General features: G+C 39.7%; 1 protein-coding gene across 3 annotated transcripts in view; it reads right to left on the bottom strand.

Annotated features, from left to right (window-relative positions):
• Positions 1–289: 289 nt before the first annotated feature.
• The window catches only part of LOC117954504 (netrin-G1-like), a 57,159-nt gene continuing 42,846 nt past the window's right edge, over positions 290–14,602 (bottom strand). For 2 of the 3 annotated variants that reach the window (XM_034888356.1, XM_034888357.1), the window contains exons 4-7: positions 13,187–13,359; positions 8,750–8,776; positions 7,736–7,780; positions 290–3,003 (exon numbers count right to left, since the gene is read on the bottom strand). In XM_034888356.1, the coding sequence (XP_034744247.1) occupies positions 2,768–3,003; positions 7,736–7,780; positions 8,750–8,776; positions 13,187–13,359 (481 nt within the window). In that variant the 3' untranslated portion in view covers positions 290–2,767. The remainder of the gene's footprint in view (positions 3,004–7,735; positions 7,781–8,749; positions 8,777–13,186; positions 13,360–14,602) is intronic. The other variant, XM_034888359.1, reaches the window with a different exon arrangement.

Here is a 14,602-nt window from a genome sequence, read left to right as displayed (position 1 = left end):
GAGCTAAACTATTAAATCACAGGTGGCGAAATAGCCTATGTGTAATGATTTATAAATGTTGTTTTTGTATTTGGGGTAAGAACATAGTTGTTTGTCACTTTTAGTCACATCTACAAGCTTAAAAAAGCAATTGACCTTTCACAAATTCCTCGCCCCTCTTAGTTACTGTTACGGCTATCAAGTTTCCTGCTCTGGCACGTATGCAGTTAACACAATAACAAAGAGAGATTTACCATTGTAGTTGTTGGCAATCCTTGAAACAATGGTTCAGTCAGGAACACTATCGTCATAGATTTAGCCATTCATTACAACAAATGAAGAAACAGTTATGCTTTGCGCTGATGTCTCTGCTCTTAACAATGCTTGCTGGATTAGCCAAGCAGCACGCTAAACTGAAACAGGGAGCACAATACAGAAAACCCCAATTGGTATACAAGAGTGGGCCCAAAAAAAGATATTTAACCTTTGGGTCATGTTAGGACTCTTAACTAGGAAGGTGGAGGCTGGGGTGGTGGAGGCAAAGAACAGGACAGAGGCGCTTTAGCCTATACTCTGATATAGTATTTGGGACTGGCTTCCACATAGTGAATGTGTTATTGTAAACATATCTTTTGCTTTCCTTTTTTAATGCAATACGTATCCCCACAAAGTCTTTTTGGCTTTGGAGCAATGCTAATGTTTGCAGCTTAGGTTAGAGCAGAAAAACACAATGTTTAACCAATTTCCTAGACTTTACTCTTGAATTTTTGGTTTGGAAAGGCTAAATTGCTCTTAATAAGCCTTATGCTCACCACTTCAACATGTGGAGAAATTAAAAACACTTCACAGTGCCTATTAGTTACCGTTGCTAACCTATGATTGAACAATCACTGTTTTGGGGAGATGTTTTGCAAATGGTCAGTTCTTTCAGGGTGATTTTTTTCTTCGATTTTATGCTACAACATAATTGATTCTTGTTTTTGGATGACCATGAGCTTTTTCCTTCCAAAAATGTCAAATTGCTCTGGTAAATAAATACCATCTATTATTTTCCTCTTATGTCACACACTGTATTAACCCATGTAAAGGACCTAATTTTAGTTTCCAAAAGTTGCTTTATCTGTCAAAAAATGCATTTGCTACCCTTTTCATCGACAGTGTCATTTAATGAGAGGCACTTACAGTAGACTCAAACACAATTAGGTGTTTCATGACGACCTTGGTAAAGAAATTAATCTCTCAAATGAAATTGGTCTCAGTGCTCAGTATGTCACCCAGTGGGATGCGACTTCATTTCTATTCATTGACCCTCCATGAATTAAAGCTCATTTCCGTAGTGTGTCGCTTCTCGGAGGCTCCCGCAGCAGGATGCAGGCTCTTAACCGTACCAGTTCAGAAAACCTTCATCCCCTTCCATTTGATTCAAGGATTAAATTTGATTACAGATTTGAGAGGGGCAACCTCTGTGGCAGCCATGCACAGTCTTCTTGTTAAATTTACACATATCAGATGGCATTTTGAGATTTTTGATGTTTCATGAGCACAACGAGGATGGTTTCAACACATTGGAAAGTTATAGAACTAGAAATTCATTGTTCTTGATTGTTGATATATTCCTACTAGCAACTGTTGCTTCAGTAAATAAGTCAACGATTGGCATTGATAGCTTTAAAAAAATCCTTTAAAATGACATTCAGCTACTGTCATTGGCTTGTACCTATCTACAATCAATACACTGTTTTATTCTACACATGTTGTCTCAAATGTTATGTTACTTCTTAATAAGATTACTACTGTTCAACAACAAGACAAAGACATGTTTTTTGTTTTTCCCTTTGGTGGAAGTGTATTGTATAACTGTGTCTGTAAACATAGTTTTGACAGCAGCTCTCAAATAAAGAGAACCATGTGCCACATAAGCAAAGAAATAATACAACCAAACTCTTTGCACACTCACAGTCCATGTCTAGGACAGGTCGGCAGCAATAGAAAACAAGTAATACATCTTTTTGTTTTGCGTAGTCATGAAAATATCTGTTTTATACAAAAATTAAATACAGTTACAGTATGTTACAACCTTTTTTCCCACAAACAGGTGAGCTTAAGCATGACTACAAAGCCTCTGAAAAAGTAGGCTAAAGCAAAATACTAGAAGTAGTACATTGGTACCTGTCAAAGGGCTTGATGACAATAATACAACAGACAGGCAAAATAGCAGACAACCTTCAGCAAATTAAAATCACCAGAGTCAACGAAGCGCAGGGAGGAGAAGGTGAAGGAAAAATGGAAGAGTTACGATAGGAGATGAAGAAGGTAGCAAGTAAGGAAAGAGGCAGTGAGGCAATGTGTTTTAAGATGTCCCCGTCCACATAATAATTTTTAATAACTTCAGATGATTTAAATCATGTGTCTAGTTTTGTACAGTACAGTACAGTCTCTGTGTGGGTAGCTCTATCTGAGTCTCCAGTCTGCCTTTAATGAAGTTTAAGCCAAAGACATTATCACAAAGTGAGGGCTCCAACCGCTCCCTCTGTGACAGTATAAGACAATAGTGACTCCAAAAGCCTTTCATAAATCCATCTAGCATTCAGGATAAGATCAGTGCACAACCTGTTGCAACAACACTGTCACTCACCACTGTGGCCTTTGATATACAAAAGAGTTGCTTGTATTGTATGCTGAGCACATTGTCACAGCCTTTGTCCTTGATTTCCTTAAGGTTGAGAGTTCAGTCTCAACACATGTGTACTTAGGGTTTTGTTTGAGGATGGGAGGCTGTTCAGGTCTCTCAGCAAAGGGAAACTATCAATAGCAGGAGTACTACAAGGGTAAAAGCGAGCTGGCTGATGGGGGGATGATGGAAGGAGGCCCGTCCAGATAATTGGTCATCACACTCCTCGGGGCCCTGGCAGCGAGCTCTCTCGCACAGGACACCGGTGAAGCCAGTGGAACAGTGGCACCGCTGATGGTGGTGGCAAGTGCCACCGTTCTGACAGCGCAGCATCGCGTTGTCACACACCCGAGCTGCGGAGACAAAGCAAAAAGGGCAGGGGAGACAGGAAGGGGTGATAAATAGATCACTCAGTGATAGGGCGGCACAGAACATCAACAGGCAAGTTCACAGGGCACAAGCTGCCTCTTCCTGTCCTGTCTGTATCACTCTGTGTCCTTAGAGAACAGCTGACACATTAGGGAGGGTGAAGCCAAGGACTTTTGTGTGTAAGTGTGGTGGAGAAAGAGGAGACGGAAAACCAGGGCACATACTGCACCAAAGGGACTCTAGAGCAAATAATCCTGGCAAAACAAAAGACCAAAGAAACCATGGCAGTGATGAGGTGAAATTAATTATTAGTGTATCAAAGGATGCCAGAGTATTGTGAAACAGCCCCCCTGAGCAGGACGGGAGAATTCAATTTTGCTTCCCTCTGGCACAACGACACTCAACGAACAGAAAGAGGAGAAGACATGGGATGGATACCTGGTTCCACCTGCCCCACGATTACCTTTGAAATGCAAATAAGCATTTCTAGTGAGTCAGCAATTGCTGTTATTTTCTTCTCTGCTTGCGGTTAGCGTTACAACAAACAATACATACCGGTAAAAGGAAAATTATGTAACATCCAGGACTGCATTGTTCTAGTGGCCACCAAACATTTCTTTGTTTTGATATAGATTGATTAGGACTACATAAGCTAATATTCACAACTGTAGACAAAAACTCAAGAAGGAATTATCACAGGAAGCGTTTCTGCTGGCAGAAGTGAAATCTTGGAAGAGGTAATATTTGCCAAGTGATTTCAGTGTAATTGGATATCTCTCCTTGCATAAATAGAAATCACATTTTTGGATTTCTGTAATGTGGCTCATGCATCCAAATAAACTCAACAAATAGCAATTGCTACTGCCAAAACTGATTAGAACGGCATATGTATTGCATTAAACTTAATGGTATTCCCATCCCCCTCACACAGACCCAACTGCTATTTTATGTTTTATACGTAAAATGAACTTTATTGTACCCTCAGCTCTGTGGAAATGTTTGTGACTTTGCAGCTTATTGTTTTGGTTTTCTGGCCTGCAACTTTACCGTGTTGTTCACTTTCACAGCTCTCATGGCATTTTTGGCAGCAGCAGGCTTTTTTTTAGGCTGTATTTCTTTTCTTTTTTTTAATGTTTTTTTTAGCAAAAAGCACTCAAAAATCAGAGACAAACATTTCCCTCAGAAGTTGGTGGGGCCCCAACACAGAGCTAAAAGAAGAGTATTGAACACCAAATAAATGCCAACCTTGATTTGTGTCTGCTGGATGTGTAAATACAGTAAACAACTTTCTAATGCCCAGTCAGCAATATCAACTTAAAGTGTGATGATATGTCAGCATTGTTTTAACAGCTTGTTTTAACTTTTTTATTGCAGGTTTGACCATAGTTTAATTGTAATGTGTATAACCAAGCCTAACCCTAACCTAAAACTGCCTCACATCACTGCATGCAAAATGAGCTTAAGTCCAGCTAAAACGTGACTCTGACAGTCTTTTTTCATGTCTGACAGTACCACTCATCAATCCACTCATACCCAAATAACACCTTACTGGTGTAAAAGTGTCTTGAACTTTTCTTACTTGTGTCTTGAACTTTGTGTCTTGAACTTTGCATGAATGAAAAGAATTATGGAGTGCTATCCTGTCCTCAGTGGGTTCAAGCATTAATGGCCTTTTGGCTACAACCTAATCAGTCATGTGAAAGCAGCTCATTTTACAGCTAATGGAAAACACCTGCTCTGTGTATTTTGGTTAAAATTACCATGGGATCAGCTGAGTCTCCATTGTCTACTCTACACATTAACTTTGTTTCCTGTGGCCGAAGGATAATCTCTGCGTCTTTCAGCAGACCCTTAGGACCATTGTCTTTCTAAAAGCATCTGTAGCCCAATTAGTTTGCTGATGCCGAGGCTTAAGCCTACGGTGTCTTTGTGGAGCAACAGGGCCCTTCTATCATGACAAAATACTGAGAATAACAAGTCAATTATTCGGTGTTGTTTAGAAAAAATCTCACATCTCAATCTCAAATAAAAAGTTAATTTCAGTTAATATTTATTATAATTATGAACATGTCTGTAACAGTTTGTGTGTGTGTGTGTTGAAACAACACATGAAAAAAATTTGACATTTTAGGCTATATTTTGGACTTTGCTCAACAATGTGCATTTACACATGCATAGTAATCTTTAACTTCAAAATAAGAACATGTAAACGTTTGAATTGAGATATGAAATGTGAAATGTTATCTCATGAAAAATGTTTTTATTTTAATTTTTTATTGTTATGAAAACATATGGGGTACAAAGCTGCTTCAATTTGTGCATGATTCGTCATCAAGCAGAACGTGGGGGTGATAGAAAGGAAGGACCAAGAACTAAATTCAATTTCATATTACTGTGTGTGACTGGAGGCATGATGCAATTGAATGGTGTGTTTTCTAAATATGCTTTTGTCTTGTCTTTTGTCTACTGGATATTTTGTTCCTTCTATTGTGACTTTCTTCAGAGAATCTGGCGGTCTATTTATATCCTAAACATGCTCAGGCAGTTCTCTAATCCTCTCATCTCAGTGAACTCTTGATGTCCTCATATACTCTGCGACTGAAGTTTCTGAGAAACAACTTTTTGTGAAATTTTACATGACAACCAACTGAATATTACTTTGTAGTAGTAGTAGAAGTAGTAGAGGACACTCAGCCCGGCCTCGAGACACAAATTCAGGTTTCTCAGAGGTTAATGAACATGTTTTCTTATGCCTCAATGGCACAAAAGTAACTTATGCAATAAAATAAAAATCTGTAACAAGCTGTAACAAAATGATAGCTCTCTTTTCAATAAAGATTTTGACAAAATGTTCTTAAAATGACCTCTTCTGTGTCGGCTTCAAAATCCAGCTTCAACTAAATATCTCTTTAAACCTTTTCAATGTTATAAGATAAATATCCAAAAATGTGTGTTGCAATTGTCGCCTGTAAATGCAATACATTTTTTAGACAAAATGTTTTTTTTGCCAGTGTCTTAATGAGATATTTTGCGATGGATTGTCCTGTCTCATTAGGTGTGTCTTTAACCTCAATCAATTTTGTTAGCACACCACCCTTCTTCCAGTCAAAATTCTGGATTAGGATTGGGAATATTTTCCCTGCTCCGTGGTTATCCCTGTCTGTACAAACACCGCAGTAGCCTAATGTATTTCTTTGAGTGCTTCATGAGCAACTTCAAAAGGTCGGGCACTTTAACACCATTGACAATGGCTTTGGTCTTAGTGCGAGCACTACTAAACCTTTTATGTCAGAGTCTAGAAATGACTTTTTTAGCAAGGTACTGGTGCAATCCATGGACCTATGGCTGTTGTAGTGTTTCACAGCGTGAAATGCTATTGCACCTTCCGCTGCATTTACAGCATCGTCTGTTTTACCAGGTCTAATAAATAACTCAGTCAACTTTGCGGAAAAACTCTCACCTCGCACAGCTTTTTTATATTTTTTGGTGTCTATGTGAGCTTTGAGATCTCCAGCAACTTTATTAGACATTGAAACATATGTGCCAGCTTTGCACACAGTGCACTCCGCCTCCCACTTGTCCTGACCGGGATGGTACCTAAAAAAATCTTTTGCAGTTAAAATGTGAAGCTGCACTCACGCTTTGCCATTTTTTGTGCAATGCTGCTCTGCTGTTAGATGTGCTCATAGACAGTTAAAAAACATGGACCAACAGATCCCATTGCTCTTGACGGAGACCAGCGAAGTATATTAGAAGCACTTTTCAGGAGAACTGAGCTTGCCGACGTAGGTGTGACGTGAGCAACCTGTCTGAAAGTTGTAAGTCTTCTGGTAGCTGTGCCAAGACAAATCTCAATAAGTCCCAATCAGCAGAGATGGAGAGTGTAGGTATATGTTAGGAGATAACAGGCTAATTAATGCCAACTAAAAAAATAAATGCCACTTTTAAAATTATGTGTATTTTTGTTTTTGGTCAAATGGGCTTTTGATGAGAGTGCTGGGGGCACTATGAACACATCAAAATCACTATTTTTAAAACATTAAGAAGGCTCAACACAACATAAAACTATTATCACCACCACTAGTATCACCAGGGACTCTACACATGAACTCAGTGAGCATTGAGAACATTGTTTGCAAGCAACCTGTTTCCAGCTTTGTGACTCAGAAGAAGAGAAGGGAAACCACTCTCTTGATCGTGGAAATCCTGAAAGTCCTCTTTTAATTTTTTTTTCCTCTTCTGACTGTGAGAGCAGAGGTGCAGATGCAACTTAACACTCACTACACAGGATATCTGGGCCTGAGGATTATCTGGAGACAGCTGGAGATCTACACAAACCCCCCGGAGCTTCGTCTTTCCTTTTCTCTCCTTCTCCTCATCCCTTTTTTCCTTGTCAATATGGCCGAAAGAGTGCACCCCCAGAGAGCATTCTGGGTAATTAAAAAGAGGGCATGATCAAATGTGTTAGGAGGCTGTGGACTCGGTTATCATGAGACATGTGCTCCATTCCCTACAGTGTTCTCACAACAAAGAGTCTGTCTTGTAAGGACCAGCGTGTTTTTTTGTGCATGCAGGATGAAAGCATCTGGGCTTCGGGAAAACAACCTACTGCGCATATTCTACATTACACTTTTTTCAATTTGCCAATCAATTAACAATCAGTTCTTTCTATGTTTTGTTAATGTCATGCTGAAGTTACAAAGCCTAAAAGCCTACCTTGGTTACGATTTGCAACACCAAGAGATGAAGCATTTGCTCGATCTGTGTAAAAATGGGAAAGGTTATATATTACTCTGAGTTGTCGTATAATTATTAGTTATGTATTTAAAGCACAGGAACAACATGCACAGGGTCTTATTTTTTATAAAAACATTTTTTTTTACAATAATCTGGGACTTATCTGGGCTGATATGCCTCAGAACTATTAGTGTTTTGGAGCTATAATAATAATAATAATAATAATGGACTGATGTAGAATTGTGTGCATGCAGTTTAATGAGTGAATCTTCCACAAGACATAGGCAGATACATGTACATATGGTAGCTGCTTTTGTTATTCAGTATGAGGAGTCCCCTTCAGGCATCAACATGCTTAAGGATGCATGGTGGGAGCATCGTCTTCATAAAAAATGTTTTTCTTTTCTTTGGCTTTGGGCAAATATCTGTCTGTGTGCTTAGAACAAATATTCTAGTTTGTAAGGGAGATAAGGATTCTCAATAGCGCCTGCTGACGCAACGGCTCAAACATGCAGGACTCCTACAATATTTTATGAACTAGCAAATTATTTAATTTTAAACCATACTGGTGTTTTTACAAGTTTTAGCTTATCTACAAACTAAACGGTTGTTATCCTAGTGAGCATTTTGCAGTAGGTATTTCCTACCTCATAACAATGGATTCCTGGAAACATAACAAAGACATCTCTGTCTTCCATTGTTTTTAATTGGTGCATTACATTCATTTCTGTGCAATATGAAAATAAGCCATTGGTTTCCAATTATGGCAGGAAAGGCAGGAAAACAGGACAGCATGGTTTTCAAAACTGTTTGCAGGATTGTGATGTATATATGGTTTGTAATAAAACATAGCCCTTACAAAAAGATAGACATTTATTCAATGGGATGAGAAAATTGTACTTGTTTCAAGGGCAGTGTCAGACAAGAGTTAGTTAACACTGAGGGAATAATCAGTTAGTCAGCATGCAAATTTAAAAGGATTGATCAACTTACGCACTGGTCCGTGATTACTGGGGATACCTGTGAAAAGAGCAAAGACACAATGTTTTCATAAAAGCATGGACTTATGCCCTTTTACCAACAAGTCCTTCAAACCAAACCACCACATAGGAGCATTTTCCGTCCTCATACCAACAGTTAGGGTTTTAAACACATTTTTAACGTTGTAGAGTGGGCGCAGTTTGGTTAGGTTTAGTCACAAAAAGTACTATGGTTAGCTTTAGAAAGAGATTGTGGTTTGGGTTGAAATCAATACATTTTCAAACAGGACACAAACACAGCTCTGGTGGGTGAAAGTCATGTGTTTGTTTGAACCATCAACCATCCACCAACCCAACTTTCCTTCTTATGTGGAGTTTTCTAATACTTTGTTATCTTACTTCCTGCTTTGTTCTCATCATTATTACTATAGCTACAAGCGGAGGGCACCGCCACAATAAAGATAAACATGGGTAGTACTTGCTGCTTGTACAAAGGATGGGGGCGCTTTTCAAGGAAAGACATTTTCCAATTTACTCTTGAAACTTTACTCATGAAACTGCAAGAGAAAACATGATTGTTTGCCTTGAATAATTCCGAACACATCAGCACTTATCAAGTTGGTCCACTGTGTCCACTGATTAACAGCGGCAATGGCTCTGCAGAGAACCTAGCCACTGCATAGGCCAACACCCGCCTACTTCTGATGATAATAACAGGTCTGCCAATGACAAAATGTCAACAGAATCAAAACTTTAAAAACAGAAACAGAAAAAAGTATTTTCATCAGCGTTTTAATTTATGTTTCAAATAACATGTTGCCGACAGTCAGCTTTCCTTATCTACTATTTGCGTTAAAAGGTGTTTTTTTTCTATCGTCGTTGAATCTCTCAAATCTCTGAATCAAACACGTCAAACATCATCTGCAAATAATTTATAGTTTTTTGTAATGCCCGATTGTCAAGATGGTTGCCAATCAAAGAAACCAAATAATGATAAAAATGCTTTCAAACACACCTATGATTGTGTATAAAGACAAATAAAAAATCAAACAGTGATGGTAAAACAGGGTTTGTCTGTGAGCTGGAGCTGACTTTGGCAACCCTGTTGCAACCTTTGAAATATGTCTTATCAGTATCTGGCTGTGGATTCACCCTCTTTGTGCTACATTGATGTAATCAGCGGGGGAATATCTACCCCACAATTAGTGTAATTTCTGATAATTTTTTCTCCTAGCAATTTATCCTTCTGTGATTATGTTTCAGTGGGGTTTTCATATTTGTTTGCACCCCATTCCCCACTTCATTACCAGTTTGGAACTGTCACTACAAGTGCTGAGAAGTGCACAACATTGCAGCAGCAGGGAAAGTACAGATTTTATGCTCCAATTTGCCACAAAGCAACAAGCCGCAACTCCTAACCAGTAGTTGTTCTGTGTGAGAAATGGAGGGCTAGCAATATTGCCCTTTGAAGCCAAAGTACATTCTACAGTCTGATCAAACTCTTAGCCCCAACCCCACTTAACCTGTGAACCTGGTTTGGAACACAAGATGAGTTGACGCGCTCTGCAAAGTGGACTGTCAACATAATTCTCAAAGTAATTCCTCTTCTGCACCGCAGGCAACTAACAACTTACTTTTCTCCTTATTTTAGGGAAGTATTGGATTTGAATCACTCTCAGTCCCTCTCTGCTGCTGACAGCTATGGCACATAGCAATGCAGGGCTCCATTTCAGGCTTTAATTTATTAGATGAAGGGTCACGTATGTTCATATATCTGCACATGCAGGGATTTGAATATGTAATAGACCTCGCCCTGTTCCTACCTGCGAGATAAATGACTTCCATAATTAAAGAGGAAGACTTGATGACAGATGAAAGCTATTAAATCATAATTACATTTTGTGCGTTCAGCATATTTGTCTTGATACGAGGTCTGTATGTTTAATATCCTCATTGGAAATATGAGCTTCAAATAATGTACAGTAAAAAGGCATGTTACATGACCTGGGCTTTACTTATGAGAGAAATAAGAATAATTCAAGACAAAAGAGTGTTCATTCAACACCTAGGGGCCAATATGTTTACGTCACTTCCATGTGCGACATTATTGCATGTTATGCCACTGCCAAACAAGTGCTAATATTGCTTTTGATATAACAAGAACTTGGTTTCATCAGTTCAGTGCAGATGCGGCCAAGTATTGGATTTTTTAATAACAGCCTGTCAATCTGACAATGAGCACCACATTGCAGGGAGACTCATAACACAGAAGAGGTGCAGGGGTAAATCCAGCAATATCTCCTTAGGGTCCACAGACGCTCCAAAAAACCAACTCCCACTCACAATCAAATGTCTTGCGTGTGCATGCAACAAAGACTCATAACACATATAAGACTTATACAAATGACTGTGTAATCCTTCAAATCATCATCAACAAATAGCCCAAAGAAGAGCAATCAAAAGCACTGTTACTGCACAGATGTACTCACACCAAATCAGTAGATCAATAGCAATAGCACATCTCTGTACAAATCTAATCAGAGCACAATATCTGAGAATTGAAGTCAGACAATCATACTAAGTATCTGAAAAACCTGCTGTCAATCCCAGGAGACTGCTGTCATGCTAGTTTTTGACTGTATGGCTGAATCAGTGTGAATGGAGGACCAGAGGGCTAGATCCTCCACCATCTGGCCTCGCCAGTCCGTCGACCACACATCCCTGTGTGGCTGTATTAGATTTATTGAGGCAATGAGCCCCCTGCCTCAGGCATGGGATTTGATGAATGTGACTCAACTCCCGTCCAAGATTATAATGGGGATAATGCAAAAGAGCACCTTCTGCCTCAGAGATACCATGTGAACAGGCAGGAAAATATCTAGCATTCGTTCACACTGGTCATCAGCATTGGAAGGAAGTATGTTTACTTAACAATGAATGGAAAAATGACATCATGACTTCATCATGAATGATCAGTTACAAAATCCCAATAAAAGAAAACCTAACATGCTCAACAAGTGCGCATATCGAGTAACGAAATAGCTCACCAATATAACTTCTAAAAATGACTTATGAGGGTTTTCTGATTGGCCACCACTATGGTTCAAGAATAGGTTATGTTTAGAAAACTAAAACTAGTAAAAAATAATCTTAGGTCAACATCCGCTTACAAGCCTTTTAAAGAGCTTTCAGGTGAAACTTACTGTCTTCTTGAGCAGATGGACTTTGCTCACTTGTCACAGAGGTGGCTTGGCTAGCATTATGTGACCTACCTATGGAACTTAAGTCACGCAATAACAGCTGCTCCTATATGGGGTGGGATGGGGGAAGGACCCTAGGGGTGAAAGTGGCTGTACTTGTCACACAACACAACTTGCTGTCTTGTTTTCACACTACCTGACTGACTGGCATTGACGCACACACTACTAGCTCTTTCGCCATGAGGAATCCCAGAAGATAGTCCCCAACTCATGTCAACACGCAAGAAGTGACATGGGACTGACGTAAAACCAGTCACGAGACAGAATTTTTGTATGTCCACCAGAAACAAGCACTCTGAGTTGGTGGTGGTTGATTTACAGCAATATAAAAAAAAAAAAAAAAAAAGAGATGCTTTTACGGGGTGTTGAAGTTGGCGCATGTACTGTACATGTACACGAACGTAAAGTACAGACGACAATTCGCCATGGTTTCCGCGCAGAACAGTTTTGGATGTTTAGCCTGCTACATATCTTGAATGTGTCTGCTTGGCACCAGCAAGCCTCTGGTCTCACATTTTTGAACAGTTCACACTTTGCACTTAAGCGTGTGCACAAGTGACACACATGTGCCTCCAATATGGGGCTTTTTTGTGGGGATTCCCCAAAAACTATTGACCAGCAAAAAAATCATTGCTAAAGTAATTTGGTGGGCACTTGTCATAACTTGACATGGCAGATGTTTTGTTACACAGAACAGTTTATAATTTCATTTAAAATAAAAAACTACTTATCCCAGTGCTTTATGACTCTGCTTCAATAAAGTACGAAGACAAAAGGAAAAAGGAGAGAAACTAAAGGGAAATGACTGAAAGAAGGGGAGTGGTGAGTGTGAGCTCAGTCCTAGACTAAGCTTAACACATACATGGAACATAAAGTACTGGCACACTCGGATGCCCAGATAGCTCAGTTGGTAGCGCGGTCGCCCACAGAGGTTTACTCCTTGACGCAGTGGGCCCGGGTGTGACTCTGACCTGTTGCCCTTTGCTACATGTCATTCCCCCTCTCTCTACCTTTTCATGTCTTCAGTTGTCCTATATAAATAAAGGCTTAAAATGTCGAAAAAACAATCTTAAAAAACTACTGACACACTCCAACAGACACAAAATGTTGTGTTACTACCAGCACCATCATACTAGTAAAGCTGCATGGATAACACATCTCTTGAACATTATAAATACTGATATACTTACATGTATTTGCTGTTCCTTTGGGTATAGGGAGGTAGGAGCCCACACTCCAGGCTCTTCCATGGTAGTGCCTCTTACAGCGGCTGCAGTCTGGTCCTGTGGTGTTGTGTTCACACTCACAGCCCAGCTTCCCCTTGTCAAACACACAGCTGTTGGCATGCAGGTTACACTTGCACCTGAGACAGAAAGATAACAACAAAAGATGGACACATGAATGGGCATTATTCTGCAGCCACGGAATCAATACCCACTGGAGGGAACAAAGTCTGCCCTTGCCGCGACTTGATTTGTGGGTTTTCAATTTTTTTGACTGGGTTAAATTGAAATCCTGGTGGGTTATCTGACTTGGATCGTGCCTCCACAAAGCTTCATTGTACTCTCCTTTAAAAAAAACAAGGCCTCATTTGTCGCTGCCTCTGTGGAGAGAACAGCAATGCAAATAAGGTCACTTTTGCCACTCTGCGAGCTAAATGAAAGGCACTTTGTAAGATTCACTAATTGAGGACAAAACAGGGATCTGATAGAGAGATGATAGCATAAAGAGAAGCCGTGTAGCCTGAGAATTCTCTTTTTACTTACTCTTCAAAGTTACTGTGTTATTTGCCGAAGGAGCCTTCAGGCAGGAAACCCTACTGGTCCACTGAGCTAGTTTATTAGACAGAACTCTCGTGGAGCTGGCAGACAATCGTGAACGGAGAGGAGAGAAGGCCTGACGGCTTTCAACACGCAATCAAATCAACCCCTTCTTTTGACCACATGTAAGAAGCAAGCTTGTATTTTAAAGCTTGTGAAAAAACTAAAACAGGTGGGTTGCAGTCTCACTTTTGTGTTTCTAACACGCTGAATGAGTAGTATAAATTATGTATTATGTTCTCAGAATATAACCTTTTTTTATTGTAGTGAGACTGTTGTTTACTCTCAGTGAAGAGTCCTATCAGAGGCAGACCAGGCTGTTTGTTCTCTCAAAGGATTTTACAGTTTCATATTCCACGTGTATTCCAAATATAATACTCTGTGTTTGATTTTTCTCCTTAGAGGGTAAAAGGTTACAACTAGTGACCTCAGCTTCTTGGAAGATCAGGGGGTGATACAGAAACAGTTGGAGGGGGGAGAGAACATTGAGTGGATCGGACACACTACCCGTCTACAGGGGTTTGGGCGTCATGGATTCACATCGTGACTGTTTGTTTTTACGAAGTGCTTCCGAGGGAAGATTTCTCCTGTTTGAGACTGAGGAACCGGCTAACTGTTGTCTACTATCAGCAGTGAATATGAGACGGAGAAATGACAACAGCAGTCAGAAATACATCCATTATAATTGACTTCCTGGCCTTACTATGACATCTAACATTAATGATAGACAATAATATGGATGTCTGGTTACATCTACTATGGGTGACACTTTATTGTAACACTATT

The sequence above is a fragment of the Etheostoma cragini genome, chromosome 12 (genome assembly GCF_013103735.1).
Source record: "Etheostoma cragini isolate CJK2018 chromosome 12, CSU_Ecrag_1.0, whole genome shotgun sequence".
NCBI classification, from domain to species: Eukaryota; Metazoa; Chordata; class Actinopteri; order Perciformes; family Percidae; genus Etheostoma; species Etheostoma cragini.
Note: the sequence above shows the minus strand (reverse complement) of the source record. Positions and strands in the feature narration are given on the sequence as shown.